This window comes from Scardinius erythrophthalmus (assembly GCF_964197995.2).
Source record: "Scardinius erythrophthalmus genome assembly, chromosome: 18".
NCBI lineage: Eukaryota > Metazoa > Chordata > Actinopteri > Cypriniformes > Leuciscidae > Scardinius > Scardinius erythrophthalmus.
Window position 1 is genome coordinate 38,992,351 of NC_138238.1, and position 19,890 is coordinate 39,012,240.

Consider the following 19,890-nt stretch of genomic DNA (forward strand, 5'->3'; position numbering starts at 1 on the left):
TATGCATAAATAAAATATTGCACACGATTCTAAATCAGATGGCATGTGTTATAACCAGGAGCAAGAATCAGATGAATTTGACTTGTAAAGCAGCAGCTAGTGGAGTGACAGCCTTGAGCTGTGTTGCTCTGTGAGTTAGATAAGCTGTCTTAAGCAGGTTTGAGGAACAACACTAGCACTATTCTCTCAAAACACTCGTGGCCTGAGCTGAACTCCTCTCAGAGCCGAGGAAACATGTAGGTCAAAAGATGCATGTGAAGATAAAGGGTGCAGAGAGTCAAACATCACTGAGAGATGAACAATTCACACGGTTAGACAGAAACAAACGAGTATCTACGTGGAACGAATGCACTAATCAGGTTTTTTTGGGGCACTGACCTCTCGATTGGCATGCAGGATTTTGGACCGGAAAGGCACAATGGCACACAACACTGAGATCGTCCAAAATATGAAGAGCACACCGGACGACTGCACACCCCTCAGCCTCTCGAACTGGATCAGGAACGTGGCTAACAACTGGAGTAGAGAAAATAACGTTTTACACGACCTTCTGGGCAGAGACAGACGACCTCTGGACGCTCTGTCTGTGTTCTTACCAAAATACAACCGTTTTAATACTTTTAAATCAATTTTCCTAAACTCTTAACACACCTACAACACACAATTGGCAGAAGGGTTAATTTCATGCTCAAAAACACACATTGTAAAATAAAAATAAAAATACAATAATACACTAACACAATACACAATGTCTACCAAAACACTGCAAACATGTCTCAAAATCAAATCATTATTCCAAAACTCTTCTTCCAACAGGAACATTTAGTCAATCATAGCACAATGTCATAAAAACACACACTAACATCAGAAACTGCATTATTTAAATGTGCCCTTATACAAGACAGTGGGCCCTATCTTGCACCCAGCGCAATTGACTTCGTACAGCGACGCATGTATCATTATGTACCTATTTTGTACCCGACGCACAGCGGACTCTTCCCTCCACAGACGCACGTCAGTAAATTAGGGAATGAACTTGCGTTCCCGGGGGCGGTTCAGGGAAAAGAGGAGGTGTGTTCCAGCGCAAACGTTCCCTGGTGCTATTTTGCAGTTTCAGAAAACAATTCCGCCACTGACCAGGAGAAACCTCGTCTAAAGTCAGTGGCGCGTCGCGCATGTTATTCAGATGCTATTTTAAGGGTGCATGCTTGGCCATAATTAATGTAGCGTGTGCACAACACACACACGCACTTTGCTTCTCTCATCTACACAGAAGTAGCAGTTTTCATTTTTGCAAATCATAGGCTACATTATTACAAGGGAAAATATTACCACACGAGGGAAATCATTGTTGTGTCCATGAAGATGTGAAAGAATAGGCATAAATCTAGCTTACACATTTACCCAAATTATTATACACCTGTTTAACCGAAGCTAATTTGGGTGTGTTTCTCCATCCCCAATGTCACTTCTCTGTGTTTTACGGCCCTGACGAGAACGCCGGTCTCCTCGGCTGTGAACCGCTCCTGGCAAATCCGCCGTTATAATAGCAATCCGCCATGGAACAAGCGCGCCTGCTCTTAAAGGGAATGTGAGATGTCGCTCTGATTGGTTTATTTCACGTTACGCCCAAACCACACCTATGAGTAATGAAGCGACTTCAGACCAACACATTTTAGATTTGCGTCGGGCGCAAGAGTCATTTATCCCGCCGGTATAATAGCAACAGTGCCCGAGACCCGCCCACAAACTTACTTGTGTTTCGCGCTTGATACTTGCGTTTCAGATCGTTACAACAGGGCCCAGTATATTGTATTGATCATAGACTGTGTTTTGCACTTGTTTCTTTTGAAGCCTCTGTACAATGCAAAAACTCACTGAAATGATTTTAAGATCAGACTCTTGGGACACAAGCAACATATTTGTCAGATGTTCTCACTTACCATTGTCATGCCGACTATTAAAGGTGTAACAAAATATATTGGGGGTCTAAACTGATTCTGGTTCATCTCATGAAATGAAGAGAACAGGTCTGTCCAGCATACTATCCACAATATCAAGCCAAGAACCTGCACACAAAAATATAATGAATCATTACAAACAGTAACAGAGAAGTGAAGCCACAAACATACGCATATCAGCTAACAGGAAACATTCTTTAGCTAACGTTCTGGCAAGGAAATGTTCTTATCAGGGCTCTCACAAATAAAAATGTGTGTAAATCTACGTGTATGTCCGCCTGAAAGCCCAAAATGGCGTACGTCTATTCAGACTTATAAAAGCGAGCGTACGCCAGAACCTGCGCAAAATCCCCTTTATAATCCCAGTCAGAGGAAGATTGTGAACATGCGTCTCCTCCCCGAAATAACCATATATGAGCTTACAACGCCTCGTTTACTATATCCTCATCTGCATATGCATATTCATGCACATGATCCAATGTTTAACGGTACAAGACATTAGGAAAATATGAGATACGGATGTGCGTCACATTACATTGCGAAAAATCATTTAGTAGCCGATCCTCGCCTTGTTTTCGAATAAATAAATCAAAATAGTATAAAATACATTTCAGAGAAAGTTTTTCTCAATCTTTTCCACTGGACAAATAGTATTTTTAATATATGCTTTATACTTTTAATGGAAACAGATTGTGCATTATTGATCATCATTTGCGTGTAAATATTTCCTCAGTCCACGAGTTCTGCTATTATCATGCGCTGAGCAAACATTAACACACAGCATGCCTCAGGAAAAGTGTTCGAACGCAGCGCATCCACTACTAATACTTCTATTCATTAGAATATATATAGAATATAATCTTAACTCCATTAATGAGAATGGCATATTTAATCTAAATGTGTATATCAGATGTAAAACAGAGTTTAAATCAGTCTTGTATGTATTTAAACTGTTATTGTGAACATGCACTGTATTTATGATTAGGACTCATAATGAATATTAAAGTGGTTTTCCTTCATCAGCCGTCAGTCCCTCAGATCAACATCGGTGTCTCCAGAATATTCACACGCATGATCAGAGTTACAGATGTACTTACACACTCTCCCATCAAGTGTGTGTTTATAAATCACAACTCATGTGTGTGAAGTGGCGTATATATATAATATATATATATATATATATATTTTTTATTTTTTTTTGCTGATCAGAAAAAATGATCCGAACCATGAATTTTGTGATCCGTTGCACCACTAGAAATTATGTTTGCATTACCTTATTGGGGACATTAGCAATACATTCTAAGGGAGATGTTGAGATCTCTTACTGTTTTGATTCTGTTTAATACAGACATCATGATGTATCCCCTGCTGTTCCTCCTGAGGTAGAGGATGTAGAAAGGTGAGGTGACCCACAGGTAGATGCAGGGAGCCCAGGGCAGGACCGACAGCTGGAAGCATTCTGGGAGATCGGGCCGGGCGGAGTGCAGTGTGAGATTGGGCTGTTGAGGGAGCAGAAGCAAACAGCATGCTTAAAATCAGAAACATGAAATCAGATTTAATAATTATGAATGATAGATGCACTTTTATGGACAGATGCACTTTTATGATGGACAGATGCACCTTTAAGATGGATAGATGCACTTTTATGATGGACAGATGCACTTTTATGATGGACTGATGCACTTTTATGATGGACAGATGCACTATTATGATGGATAGATGCACTTTTATGATGGACAGATGCACTTTTATGATGGACAGATGCACTTTTATGATGGACAGATGCACCTTTAAGATGGACAGATGCACTTTTATGATGGATAGATGCACTTTTATGATGGACAGATGCACTTTTATGATGGACAGATGCACTTTTATGATGGACAGATGCACTTTTATGATGGGCAGATGCACTTTTATGATGGATAGATGCACTTTTATGATGGACAGATGCACTTTTATGATGGACTGATGCACTTTTATGATGGACTGATGCTATGATGGACAGATGCACTTTTATGATGGACAGATGCACTTTTATGGTGGATAGATGCACTTTTATCATGGACAGATGCACTTTTATCATGGATAGATGCACTTTTATCATGGACAGATACAGTTTATGGACTTCAAAACAGAAACAGCCATTCACTGCCATTATAAAGCTTGGAAGAGTCAGGAAATCATGGGGTAATTATCCTTTTTGGGTGAACTAACCCTTTAAACAACATGATTCCATATACATTACAAACAGATTCCAGATTCTGCAGAGATGGAACAAAATACGGCGTGTTCAACATGTGATCCTGCAGCGCTCTTGAGTAAAATGTTCTATATGGAACCTTAAAGGGGTCTGTCAGGCGCTTCATATATTGACACTTTTAGGGGTCTTTATTTATTTATCTAATTAAGTTTTATTTAATTTTTTATTTTAATTAATTTAGGGCTGTGCAACAACTAATCGCATCCAAAATAAAAGTTTGTGTTTATATAATATGTGTGTATAATTATTTTGTATACATAAATACACACACATGCATGTATATATTTAATAAAAATGTGTTATTTATATATTATATAAATTATATATAAATATATATACAGTATATACATGCAAATATCTCAAATATATACATGCATGTGTGTGTGTATTTATACAGTATATACTAAATAATTATACACAGTACACACACATATATTATGTAAACACAAACTTTTATTTTAGATGCGATTAATCGACACCACAATAAATATGTATTTGATAACGCTTTGATTAATGAGACTTGAACAAACAATGTTCCTCAGTGGCTCGGCCGTGGAAACGTCTCTATAAAAGAGTTGTGTCTCTAGAGAAGAGCTGTATTCTCTTATCGACAGCAAACAGAGCCAGGATTTCTTCTCAGAGATGCATGTTTCTCATGTGTCGTCGGGCTGAAACCCCAGGAGGCGTCAGTCGGAGTCTCAGAGGATGAGGTTTGCGGTTTGAAGGGAAGACACCTTTCGCTGTGCAGACGCAGACGTGGTTATAAGATCAAATGCACAAATCTGTGCATTTCTGTACGCTTCGGTCAGAGCCGAGTCTTTAAACTCAAGGTGAACGACTCAAACCAGCAGAATGACAAAGACAGATGCAGCTGAAACTGTGTCAAGGTCCTTTAAAACGAGTCCGTTTCTAGACAGAAGTGTGTTGGGTGAGATTTAGCTGCTTAATGTTAGGTCAGATTGTCAAGACAAAAAGAATCAAAACATTGATCAACTGACTAGTAAACAAAAGGAGACATTATAAAGACTTTTTAATTAATTTAGCATGCAATAAAACACCCACACATCAACATAGTGTCACCCCAGATACATGTGGATTCAATGCATGGGCCAGATCTGGGCAATGAAAAGAGAAAAAATATGCAAAAACATCATAAAAGTGATACACACGAGTATATTGCAAGTCTTCTAAACCCATACGATAAGAGTAACAGACTGAAATGTAAGACATTGTTACAGAAAATCTTGACATCTGTAAGACTGGAGAAACTGGAAGAACTGGAAGAGAGAGCTACTCTCTGAGAAAACAAAGGAAACTAACATTTGAACTCTCTTGCTATATTGCCATCCCCATTCGAGACACGATCACACGTGAGTTGATCACCTCCCAATTTACACATCATTCCCTTCACCCATCCCCACCTGAATTCACCCAAACATCTATATGGTTTAATATGAGCAATTATCATACAGTGTTATACATGTTTGGTATCATTTGAAATGTCTCAGTGCGACTGGTACAAAGGTCTCATTCCCACAGAAGTAAAACAGAAAGCTAATAAGGTGTGGAGAGTTTAGAGATATCTTGTTAACAGCTGTGGGTTTGACCCCATGTAGATCAACCTCTGTTCCCATCTGAGAAGAGGTTTCTGCCTTGGTCTGAGTGTTTAGGGAGATGCTGAAGAGGCTCAGGGCGATTTGTAGCTCAGATTAGCCCGTGATGCTGAGTGTATGAAGGCCCTCTGCATCATGTATTTAATAAACTCTCTTTATTCCAGGGCATTTGATGTTTTGTATTTATTATCTTTGAATTGACTTTGAAATTGGCACAATACATTTACCTGACATAACAAATTGTTACATTTGATTTTATTCCGACTGACTCTGAAATAGTTTTCCCAGGTAGATTAAACGGATTCATATGTTACCGCTAGTTTTGCGTCAGATTAGTGACGACTAATATTTGGCACTGATTCAAGTGTACGTGTTTTGCAAAGACAAGAAGTGAATTTCCATTTAGAACAGCAAATGCTGCTTGACCAACCTACATTTCGGTGTGTCTTACCTCTGTTTTAATTTAATGTTACTTTAGATACAGTAAGTGTACGTGGGAAACCACACCATGGCCAATCCAAGGCTATTATAAGAGAAGTAAAGTTGGTAAACTTATATCTGTAGTTGTGGCCATACCTCTACTGAAGTAAACGTTACTTTAATTTCAAGTGTATGCAATCACGAGGGCTATACTAGAGTATCTTTGATTGTGTCAGCGTGAATGCGACCGATCTCAGGAATATAGCAATAACCTCTGTTTAGTGACCGAAGCTGGCGAGTTTGTGATCATTAAACAAGGCGTGAGGCGACATATGAACGGGTAAAATATAAGTAAAGAGTTAAATAGAACAATCAAATGTATTGCTGAACTAATATATAATTGACCAATAACTAATTGGCAATCTAACTTAAATTCGAGGTTATGATCAAATGGAGTTAGATATAAAATGGAGTCAGATAAAAGCTTAAATGGAATTAAATTACTTTGCCGTGTGGAAACACAGTAACGCGCAGTAACTTCACCCGTTCTATCACATGCCGCCTTTGGACCGATCTAGACGGGCTTCCACATCCATCCTAGCTCTTTGTGTTTTCATGTTCATTCAGAAGAGAAATAGCCAAGACTTTCTTTATTATAGTGGATTTTTCAGTCTGTTCCTCACACAAAGCCTCAGAAGACTTGAGTTATAAAGCACAAGCCGTTACATTATATTAGACTATACTATATGATATTGTATTAAATACTGTGGGGGCTGTTGAATGCTTGAATCTGATTGGTTGATGAACGTTCTAAGGTGTTCAGTTATATTCAGGGAAACTCACGGCTAAAGTAGTTCCGGCAGGTTTCGACCACAGTACAGCTCCATATCACTACGCCAAATGATTCCAGTTATTTCAGACGACAACAGCAAAAGAACCAAAACCCACAACGACACTGACCATACAAATAAATATAGTAAACAATAAGATAAAATCGACAAATTATTGCCATGTTTTTTTTGCCACAAAATCACGTTTTATTATGTACGGAAAGCACATACTCTCTTTCTCCCGCTGAAACACACACACATACAGTACAGACACACACTCGCACAGAAACGTGTTGTCAGCGCTGCCATGATGATTTTATCAGTAAAATAGTTTAACTTAAAAGCTACATGACATTTCTCACTAGCGAGGAAATAACGGTGTTGTTCTTGAAGCAGATCAACTTACAGTTTCACTATTAGAGACGCTGATGCTGAACACTGTTGAGAGACACAGAATAAGGTCATTTTCTCTCTCTCTCACTAATAACTGCATTAATAACTGCATTAGTGGCTCATTCCTCCGTTAATAGCTCTAAAATGACGTTTTGGAATTAGCAACGGAGGCTTGGGATGAGATACGCAAGAAATTAGTCCCACACACAAGAGCGATTTAAAGACAAAAACCTGACAAATAGAAATTACCTATAATAAAATGAATAAATAATCAATTTAATTTAATCTTAAGGTTATTTCATCATATTGTTGGAAACTCAGAATCGAAGACCAGGAGACTTTTGGGATCACGTTGAAGAAGTTAGTCTTTATTGAGGACTTCGCGTTGACGTGGCTGCAGTTCTTCAAAAGTCTGACTAAGTGGACGTTCTCTTACAGTTTATATACATTTAGGGGCAGGAACCAAAACTTTGTGATGAGACAGGTTTAGGAACCTGTTCTAGACTGAGAGTGCTGCCCATCCTAATCCACTCAGCATATCTATTCAAATGCTGAGACCCGAGTACCGGACTGGCAGGACTCTCTTGCTAAAACACAAGCTCCAAGAGCCATTAAGAGTTTCAGTAAAACAGGACTGACCGGAGTCTTTTGCTAGAAGCTCTGATAATCATCATTTATACCTAACCTTAACATGCTAAATTCAATGTAAACCTAAATTAAACATTTTAATAAATTTGTAATACAACAATATACAGTGAAAGAGTAAGAAAAATTTGTGCGCATGAATTATGGGGAACTTTTCATGAGAAGTTCTCCTGTGACGAACAAATACGAAATAATCCACGCAATTATTAGTGAATGAGACCCTTAACGTTCTTATAACTATGAATTTTTTTAATAAAGTCCCCATAGTCAATCATTTTGTCCCATAAATCTCATCTTTGATCACCAAAATGACATATTTAAAAGTTTTTTTCTTGAACAAAAAATGCCTTAAAATATCTTGAATGTAACTCGACACCCTTGCCTCATTTAGTATGCGCGGTTCTATGAATATGCAAATGAGCCCCGCCTCCACTCACTCACTCAGCTCAGAGATCCACTGGTTGACGATCACACGTTGATCTGATTGGTTACAAGGTAGTTTGTGACGTCAGAAACACCAGCGATTTGAGACTTTGGTTCACTGGTTCAAATCATCATCACTCATGTAAACATATTTCATGCACATTGCTCCATGCACAGCACTTTATAATGGCTTCAACGTATTTTATTCCATCTCATTTCTGTCCTTTTCTTCATCCACGTCCCTCAGTACTGGAATCAGCACAGCAGGCTCACTCTTGTCTTTCCACATAACAAACAGTTCGCATCTTTTCATAATTCACACTCAATGTTCACTCTGAGCATCTTTACTAACATTTGTTAAAGTCGGCATGAATTGAAAGTTGCGTGAGTCTTCTTTAGTTGTCCGGTTCTGATCGAAAGTTTTGTTTGAAATACATGTAAACGAAATATGTGATTTGGATTACAGCCTTTGGGGTTCATTCTGTGTATGAGCAAAGGTTTTCTATGAAATGAAAACTCAGTGTGTCTGCAAAACATGAAAGATGTCAAAAAACTTGACCAAAAAAAGGTGCTTTTAACACACTCTCTCCCCTCGCTAAGATAAACACAGCTGCCGTCCGTCTGAACGTGTGTGTGTTTGCAGTCTATAGAGCAAACCCAGACCCACTGATGTATACAGCGCTCACATGGAAAATAACGATTAATGTGCATGTTTCTATTCTGATACTATTCTATTTTCAGAAAGCAATATGCAAAAGGTGGCTATAATGCATTGCTGAGTTTAGTACTTTTTAAGTAGATAAAAACATGATTTATATATACAGATTATAAAGTGGTATTTTGAGACCACGAAAATATTGCTTTAACATTATTTTTGTCTTCAAGTAAAAGTACTAAAATCTTTACTATCATGTAAAATCTAGTCCCTTGAATGGACGTTTGTTTCCGACACAGAATAAAACATTTTAAAAGACAATTGTGACTTTATTTCTCTGAATTGCAAGATATAAAGTTGCAATTCTGCCTTTAAATTACGCAATTTTAAGATAAAAAGACGCAATTACCTTTTTTTTTTTTTATTCTGTGGCGGAAACAAGCTTCCATTCCCTTGAAACAAGAAGCAAAGTTGCAAAAGATTACGTTTAAGTTTTTTTTTCTTCTTGTTTTAAGTACAAATCTAATGCATCAAATGTCTGAGAAAACACAGAAGTGGAATTTAAACCTAGAAATAAAGATTCAGACTCTGCGCTCAAGTGTTGTAGAGATAGTAAAGAATTGCACGTTTCATTGGAGGATCACAAGCATGCACGGTTTTGCTCTCGCTGAAGGAAAGCACAGATATGGAGTGTGTTTGCACGTGTTCAGACCCGTTGGTTTAAGCCACACCTTCATGAAGGCCTGCGCCAGATGGGCTGCGTTAACTTCCTCAAGCTCTTCAGATCTCAGGCAGTGTTTGCTTTGTGTGTCTCTATTCATCTCCGTCAGGCAAATAGGCACACGGCATTAAGGCACACCTAACAAACCAGACGCGGAGCATTCTTTCAGAGTTCACCGTTTCTGAGCCTCTGGACTCACGCTCATCCTATTGCCTGCATTATGTCGACAACATATTGCATATATGCATATTGTCACGCTTCACGACTGAACACTGAGGATATCTTCTGCATGCATTTTTGTTTAACTATAGCAGAACGTTATTTCTTAATGTTCCCTGAACGTTCAAAACACATTCACATTCTTGGTTATGTGAACATTAATGGAACGTAACATTTTGCAAAGATCATGAAAATGTTACTTTTGAATGAACATTCAGAAACAAGTAGTAACATTTAAAAAACGTTAGATGAGCATCCAAATGTTTCAGTTTTTTCTATTTTTTATAAATAACATTTTGTTGTTAGTTCATAACTTTTGAAAGAATCTTGCTAAAACGTTCCCTGTTCGCTGGTTTGTTTAGTCCTTTTTAAGTAAATAATGCTAGAAGACATAAAAAAACGTTTTATGAATATTTATATTCACAGATTATATAGTGTATATGGTGATTTCGAGAATGCACAAGAAAAATGTTGCTTTAAAATGATTTTTGTCTTTAAGTTAAACTAGTAAAATCTAAATAGAATCTTTACTTTGAAATAAAATCTAGTTCCTTGAATCGAGAAGCAAAGTTGCCAAAATATTAAGTTTCGGGTTGTTTGTCTGTTTTGTGAGTGTTATGAGATTTACGCTTAAAACATGTAAGGATAAAACTTAAAAAATTGAAAATCTTATCTTTGTTAGAAAACAAGCAGTGAACTAAAGGCACACTTTCTGTCTTTGTAATGAAACTCCAAACACACCCTCACCATTAAACTGTTTAACAGTCTCGACAGTAACAGGCGCGGAGACAGATGAGAGATAACGTGCATTTCTCACATTAAACACAGAAAGAGCTGTAGAAACAAACACAAAAGCTTTTATCTCGAAGGAAACACCTCACTTCACACTAATGGGGTCCAATAAACATCCAGAATTACCAAAACATTCCTCGTCATGTCAGGAAGGAACACCAAATATGGACGAATTCTGGCTTCCAGACAAGGAATTTTACAATGACTGCATATGATTCATAATGTTTGGATAAATTGAGCGGAACATTGAGCAGTTGTGAAGAATTCTTGTAAATATTATAGGGGAAGATCTGATCTGAACCGCTCAACCGAGAGATAAAGAAGCACTTCTGTCAATAACACTGGATATGCACTATTTACAGTTTATCATATAAAAGTACAAATATTATAAATCCTTAAGTTTGTAAGATGTAATGCCTCGAGACAAAGCTTTGATGAAGAATAATGCGCTCTAAAAACAACATTAAAATGGAATTTAAACCTGGAAATACAGAGAAATATTTTATGTTGTTGTGAAAAACAATTTTAACTCAGAAAGATGAAAATTTCACAAGTAATAACAATGAAATGACAAGTAACACAATCAATTAAACATGAAGTTTTGAGGCAGAAAGATGAAAATTGTATTTTCTGAAATAGAAGAGTGGATTTAAAAACCCGATTTTTGTCGATGTAAATAATGAAACAAAGATTTTAGAACTTTTGCACTGGAAACCAAAGTGACACAATTCAGAGAAAAAAACAAAACAAATAAAAACCATAAAATAAGATGTCTGCATAAGTGTTCACCCCCCGTGAACTAATCATAGAGCTCATGTAAAACACACACATCTGTCCTCAAATAAACCTCAGATGTTCAGATATGGTTTATCTTTGTTTCATCTCAAAAATCAAAAACTTTAACCAGGGGATGCAGACTTTTGCAGCCGCTGTAGCCCTATTCGAATTACCTGGTAGCCTCTAGTCTTGTGTGATAATTGTGGAGGTTGTCTGTGATCTTAATCCCGTGCAAATCGGCCATGTCTGTGATTTATAAAGTAAAAATTCCCCGCAAATGGCCGACCATATTTCTCCGAACACCGAGGTCGTGTGATAATATACAACCCGGTCACACTAAATGCGTCTCTATAGCACGCATTGCGTTTCTCGTGCAATTTATACGCGAAAATTAGTTTTTACGTGCATATGATACGCATGGGTAGGTTTAGTAGTGGTGTGGGGTACCTTGGTTTTTTGTTGTTGTTGTTTTTTATTTTTATTATATTATGAATCTTTTAAACCGAAAAAAAAAAATATATATATATTAAAAAAAAAAAAAAAAAAAAAAAATAATATATATATATATATATATATATATATATATATATATATATATATATATACTGTATATATATATATATATATATATATATATATATATATATATATATATATATATATATATATATATATATATATATTAAACCAAGAATCTTTTTTTTTTTTTTTGCTATAGCAACAAATTACATTTGTTTTGTATATAAATATAAATTAAGCACAAGTCTATGGACAAAAGTTGTTACTATCATTAGAAAATCCAAACTTTTGACCAGCAGAGGAAATTAAATCAGTTATATAGGAAATCAGTTATATAGAAAATCAGTTATAGATAGAAACACAAGTCTCAGCAGCGACAACTCTGTGTTTTTCGTCTATGGACACTTTGTTTGAAAAATACCAGCTGAGAAACACAAACTCTTCCCACTGAGAGTTTTCCCACACACACAACACACATCACACAGGCCGAGAGACTGAGAAAACACACACTAACATCACAGTCTGCAACCGTTTCACATTTCCAGTCATCGGAAACTTCTATAGTGGTGAACGGAAGCTACTTCAAATCTTTTTTTGCATTCTTTACATTTATATTTATGCAATTGGCAAACGCTTTTATCCACGACGCGCGATAAAAGGTTGTTTTCCGTGTTAAAGGAGAACTCCGGTCAATTTTAACATTGAGCTCATTTTTTGTACATTTGGAGTAGGGTTGGGCGGTATTACGGTAATATCGGATACCGCGGGATCTTAAAATAGCACCGGTATCAGTTTCAATACCGTCATTACCGGCACTTATATAGCCTATAATATATATAATTTATTTATTGCCTAAAAAATGCTTATGTGTGGTTGCAGTTTGGCAATATTTCTGGTTCCAACCGAATGAGAAGGGAGAGGCGGTAAATACTGATGAGGCAATTTGTAAATTGTTCCATAAAAAGGTGACCGCGAGAGATGTAAACACCTCTAACCTAATGTCGCATCTCCGAAACTACCACCGACTCACTGCTGCCAGGATGCATTTTGTTCTCGAGTTCATTAAATAAGCGCATTGTTTCGTATTGGTTAAAATATTATAATGTTATTTTTTCCATCTTTCTTGATTATGAAAAGTGAACAGCACAAATAAGATGGGATGCATCGGGAGTCAGACGATTTGACCACTTCAATAAATTTCGTTTTGTAAAAGGCCTCTTTAAAACGAATTTCGTTTTGTATAAATTCTATCTTAATTTTAATAAATTTTTCATCAACCAATTGCGTATATATTTAATATAATCATGACATGATGGGCGATGGCATGCCGCGGTCACTTTAACCGAAACTTGGAGATGGCGATCGTCAATTTCTTTAAACAAAACAATTCAAAACGAAAAGAAATATAGGGTAGCCTACTCTCTGATTAATCCATGATGTGCATTTCTCTCTATGGCGTTCACAGAGATGGCGATCGTCAATTTCTCAAAACGAAAAGACAAAGGCCACTCTGATTATTTAATCCATGATGTGCATTTCTCTCTAGGCGCGTTCATACGGAGATGTGATCATCAATTTCAGCAAACGAAACCATACAAACCGAAAAGAAATAGACTAGCCTACTCTCTGTAATCCATGATGTGCATTTCTCTCTATCGTTCACTATGGAGATGGTGATCGTCAATTTCTTTAAACGAAACAATTCAAAACGAAAAGAAATATAGTCTGATTAATCAATGATGTGCATTTCTCTCTATATGCGCGCTCACTACAGAGATGGCGATCGTCAACTTCCACCTTTACAGAAAAGTTTTATTAAAAATCAAATGGACACGCGTCACCGGATTACAAAGGCACTTCTTGCTTGTTGCACGCACACAGTATTATGTTGAATAATGGTGGGCTCGGGCTCATAATAACAGTTAATGCCGTCGACCGGACTCAGACACAACGTGCACGGCTTGATTTTTTTTTTTTTTTGCCCGATCTGGCATTCAGTTTCTGAACTGTGTAGGCACAAACCAACAGTTTGGTGACGCCGTCTGAGCCCATTATGTCATCATTTTTAATTAGTCACGGTAATACCGTATACCCCGGTAAAATTGGGAGGGGGTTTGACGGTATCAAAATTCGAATACCGCCCAAGCCTAATTTGGAGTGCTGTCAATACAGAGAACAACGACAAAAATCGGTGTTGCCTACACCGTGTTATCCTCTTTTTAAAATTTGCACCCTGTTGACTTCAATGGGGCAAGTACTAAACCTGCTTTTAGCCTCTTAACATCCTTGATGTGTCATTACACAGGGGTGCAAACACATGTATGGTCAAAAAAGAGAGAGGTAATCGAAGCCCTCGTCCCGCGGCAAATATCCAGATACTACATTGCCACCATCCCCAACCCACCCCTATAGGCACATAGAGTCAAATGAAATTTAGAAAAACTATCTTGCACTTCTTCTTCTTGCTTTACTGCTACTTCCTGAAAACAATTTCACCTGATGATTTGAATAGCTCTTTTTGTAAAGAATTTATAATTCTAGGATGATTGGGGTAATTGTGTAGGGTAGGCCTAGTGCATCTGCATAGAAACTAATAAACAAAATACAAGCATATATAAATACAATAAAACACAAACACACGAGAAATAAAGCAGTGCTTTATGTTTTTCAGGTAAATTAACTGTATTAAGTATTAACTGTACTGTACATATGTTGTCAACTTATTGGTCATATCAATTTTTATACAGTGTACATATTATTTAGTTAGTGACCAAAACTCTTCAACGTATTTTTCAGCATCATTACTCCAGTCTTCAGTGTCACATGATCCTCCAGAAATCACTCTAATATGAGGATTTGATGCTCAAGAAACATAAAAAAATGCAAGTGTTCATGTAAAACCTAATCACAAAATGAATGTTTATGGTGCAAAAAAGTGGACTTCAAGCAAAGGATTAATGCTAGAAAAATGTGGAATGTGACCTCTTTAATATCCTTATGTTCCTCCGGTTCTCCAGGAACTTGCCCTACATTCCCAGATCTTAGAAAGCTTGTCCTGTACATTGAGATTGACTGCAAAGCCACTTCGGAACATGGTGCTTATCACAAGTTGCTTTTGTCACACAATCAACACTCTTTATATACTGTAGAAAGGCGGTTGCAATCTCACAATGCATACAGTGTTCTCAAAAACCTCAAACCACAGTAAGAGAAAAAGTATGGTTAATAATTATCGTGCTTCATGCTGGCAGCTGTACAGTAACACCAGACATAGCAACAGATATAGATCCATATATATGTGCATGCATGCATCTGACATATATCAGCATTATTATACATCAAAAACCCATATTGGTTCACCACTAATGTTTGGTTCGCCCACAGATATTAACCTCTGGTGCTCTTCATGTGTCGGTCAAAAATGCCCAAATTTTTATTCAAATTTTTTTTAATGAAATTAATGTACTATATTTAAGTTTGATAATGTTTTTTTTATGTTTTATGTTTTTATGTTTTTTTTCCCCTCTGGGGACCAAGCTGTTTTTGGGGTCCTTGAGATGTTCTGACATGCCTTGACATTTGTGCTTTTTTCAGTTATTTATAAACATGTTAATGGCAAAGGTGTAAATTCACTCTATATAGCACAAACCGGGCTACCATAATATGCGAGCAACGTGTATGTAGATGTTTGTATTTTTAAGAGAATAATGTTTATGCGTGGTTATTGGAAAAAATTTAAATGAAAGTTGCTGAATTAAGACCACAAAACACATATTAAATATGTGTCCACAAGACTTTTGACTAATGGATGTTATCCCTTTGAGTTCTAGCTTCAAAATTATGTGAAAATAGTCTTGCTTTATCGTTCACAAAAAAAAAAATACACTGATTTAAATGGTGTAAAACAGGTTTTGCTTGGAAAGCCAATATGCGAGGTGGAGGAGTAGTTTACACCTTAGATTTCAATGTCCCACCCACTCTGCATAATGACTCTGCATAATTAGCCATTCATTCAGGTGTGACACTGACTGAGCCACAATGCAAGGACAAAAGATGTATTTAGAAGTAGACTTATATTGACCATTTAAGATTTTGCTTACATCTCTCTTGTAAATATGTTTTGCTATTTTATTAAAAATGTTACAATTACAACAATAATTACAATTTCAACAATATTTCAAGTGTAGGCCTACTCTTTCTTTATAAAAAAGAAAAAGAAAAAAGATTATAGGCCTAAATTTTATCATATGTATTCATTAGTTTGAATATAGCCAACATTGGAACATCTAACATCTTAGTCTATGACTTTATTTTTGACAATTATATATATATATATATATATATATATATATATATATGAAGAGTTCGGTTGCAAAATGCTATAAACGCCATTTTTTGACATTTGGATTTTATTATTGGAAATCACTGTTCAGATGTACCTTAATCTATGTGTGAATTGCTGCCATTAATAAGATTTAAAAATGTACATTTTAAGCCTACTACAAAATGTATTTTTTCACAAAACGGGATATTCGCCAGCCCAGTTTCTTTACAAGGTGCGATATAACGGTTAGGCTAGAACGTTCAGGATGCTGCGCGAGCTCAGGATGTCAAGCGACGAGAGAGTCAGCGCCGGTGAAGTGCTCCGAGTTTGCTCAGTGATTTAACGATAATATCAAAACATAAAACATATATTTTTAAAAAGAGGATTCAAAAGGCTAACTAAAAAAACGTTTACCATTTAATTGTTTATACTGTAGGCGGCGAGCTGTCAGTCACGTAGGCTACGTCACTGATCAACAGCTGTCTGTCAAGCGGGTCGCACACCGGACGCGCAGCGCCACGTCTTTTAAATTCGAACACATTATTCTCTATGAGAGTACACACACCGGCGGCGTCTGTCCGCGGCGCCCAGCAACGGCTCAGGACCGTGTTCAAAATCCTGCCGCGCCACAGCGCCATTTACATAGTTTTATATTAAATTTACATTTATGTGTCTCAAATCGTAGTTAATGTATACGGACTTAACCCCGTGCTGCAATATACATTTAGTTTTAAATTTATTTACAGAAATCAGAAAATTGCTGATGCTAACGGATTTTCAGGTGAGAGTTGTCCTAGCTCAAACATGACAATCTGGGGCTCAGGTCAGGAAGCAGACAGACTGGCTTAACCGACTGTCTGCTAGCGGCCTCGCGTCACCAAGGTCAGATAAATCCCATCACATAGAGCCTCTCTCACCTAGCTATCATCATATAGAGACTGTGTCTGTTCCCCGAATTTGGAAATCCAAAAAACGTTTAAACCCAACTAAGGTTAAAAATTTAATTGATGTTCAACAAATAAAAAACAGCTATAATACAGATGAGCAAATGCTAAAGCTTGGGTTGCTGAATATTCGATCGCTTACTTCAAAAGCACTCGTTGTTAACGATATGATTTCAGATAATAACCTAGATGTGCTGTGTTTGACAGAAACCTGGCTAAAACCAAACGATTACATTACTTTAAATGAATCAACCCCACAAGATTACTGTTATAAACATGAGCCTCGTCTGAAACGCAAAGGGGGTGGTGTTGCTGTAATTTATAGTAATAGTTTCAAAACCACTAAGAAATCAAGTTTTAAATATAATTCTTTTGAAGCATTGGTGCTTAATGTAAAAATATATAGTGTAAACGATAAATCACGTTTGAGATTTGTGTTGGCTACTGTATACAGGCCACCAGGGCACCACACAGACTTTATCAAAGAATTTGCGGACTTTCTATCAGAATTAATATTGACTGCAGATAAAGTACTAATTGTTGGTGATTTTAATATACACATCGATAATGAAAAAGATGCATTGGGATTGGCATTTAAAGACATTGTAAATTCAATTGGAGTTAGACAACACGTGTCAGGACCTACTCATCGTCGTAATCATACTCTAGATCTAATATTATCACACGGAATAGATGTGGATGCCGTTGAAATTCTGCAGCAGAGCGATGACATCTCAGATCATTATCTAGTCTCGTGTAATTTGCATTTAGCCAAGGCTGCAAAGCCGACTCCGTGTTTCAAATATGTGAGACCTATCACTTCTGCTACTAAAGATTGCTTTATTAATAATCTTCCTAATCAGTTTCATCATCTCAGCATCTCAGATAGCTTAGAAGAACTAGATATTACAACAGAAACGTTTAACTCTCTCTTTTCCAGCACTTTAGACACAGTTGCTCCGTTGCGCTTAAAGAAGATTAAAGAAAATAGTCCAACGCCGTGGTACAACGAGCACACTCGGGCCCTTAAGAGAGCAGCCAGAGAGATGGAGCGCAACTGGAAGAAAACAAAACTAGAGGTATTTCGCATTTCATGGAAGGAGAGCTCAATTACTTACAGAGAGGCTTTAAAAGCTGCTAGATCTGCTTATTTTTCAACCCTATTAGAAGAAAATAAACATAATCCTAGGTATTTATTTGAAACGGTGGCTAAACTAACGAAAAATAAAGCTTCAAGCACCGAAGTTTCCAAGCAACACAGCAGTAATGACTTTATGAACTTCTTCACTTATAAGATTGATAATATCAGGGACAAAATTATAACTATGCAACCGTCTACTACAGTATCGCATCAGGCAGTGTATTGTAGTCTCCCTGAGGAAAAATTTGATTCATTCGTTGCTATAGGAGAGGAAGAATTTACTAAACTCATTAAATCATCTAAATCTACAACATGTATGTTAGACCCTATACCGACTAAGCTACTGAAAGAAATACTTCCAGAGGTCATAGATCCTCTTCTTAATATCATTAATTCGTCTTTGTCTCTAGGATACGTACCAAAAACCTTTAAGCTGGCTTTGATTAAACCGCTTGTTAAAAAAACGCAACTTGATCCTTCAGAATTAGTCAATTACAGGCCGATCTCGAATCTACCTTTTCTGTCAAAGATATTAGAAAAGGCAGTATCCTCACAACTGTGTTCCTTTCTTGAAAGAAATGATATCTGCGAGGATTTCCAGTCCGGATTTAGACCGTACCATAGTACCGAAACAGCTCTCGTTAGAGTCACAAATGATTTGCTCTTATCATCCGATCGTGGTTGTATCTCTCTATTAGTGTTACTCGATCTTAGTGCTGCATTTGACACCATCGACCACAACGTTCTTTTAAATAGATTAGAACATTATGTTGGCATTACGGTAAATGCACTAGCATGGTTTAAATCATACTTATCTGACCGTTATCAGTTTGTAGCAGTAAATGATGAGATGTCTCATCGATCACAAGTTCAGTATGGCGTACCACAAGGCTCAGTATTAGGACCGCTGCTGTTCACTCTGTACATGCTACCATTAGGAGATATCATTAGGAAACATGGCATTAGCTTTCACTGTTATGCCGATGATACTCAGCTCTATATTTCTTCAAAACCTAACGAAACTTATCAATTCACAAAATTAACGGAATGCATAGCGGATATAAAAAATTGGATGACTTGTAATTTCCTACTTCTAAATTCTGAAAAAACAGAGTTTCTAATTATTGGACAAAAAACTTCCTCACGTAATAACCTAGAATACTGTCTAACACTTGATGGCTGCTCTCAGGGGTTAAAGTGAAAAAAATTCCTGAGCCTGAACTTTTTTTTTGGGGGGGGGTGGAATACTT

General features: G+C 36.9%; 1 protein-coding gene across 2 annotated transcripts in view; it reads right to left on the reverse strand.

The window, feature by feature from the left end:
* Nucleotides 1-19,890, reverse strand: part of abcc3 (ATP-binding cassette, sub-family C (CFTR/MRP), member 3) — a 112,686-nt gene that overhangs the window by 81,026 nt on the left and 11,770 nt on the right. For both annotated transcript variants that reach the window (XM_081392991.1, XM_081392990.1), the window contains exons 2-4: nucleotides 3,287-3,460; nucleotides 1,944-2,069; nucleotides 379-516 (exon numbers count right to left, since the gene is read on the reverse strand). In XM_081392991.1, the coding sequence (XP_081249117.1) occupies nucleotides 379-516; nucleotides 1,944-2,069; nucleotides 3,287-3,460 (438 nt within the window). The remainder of the gene's footprint in view (nucleotides 1-378; nucleotides 517-1,943; nucleotides 2,070-3,286; nucleotides 3,461-19,890) is intronic.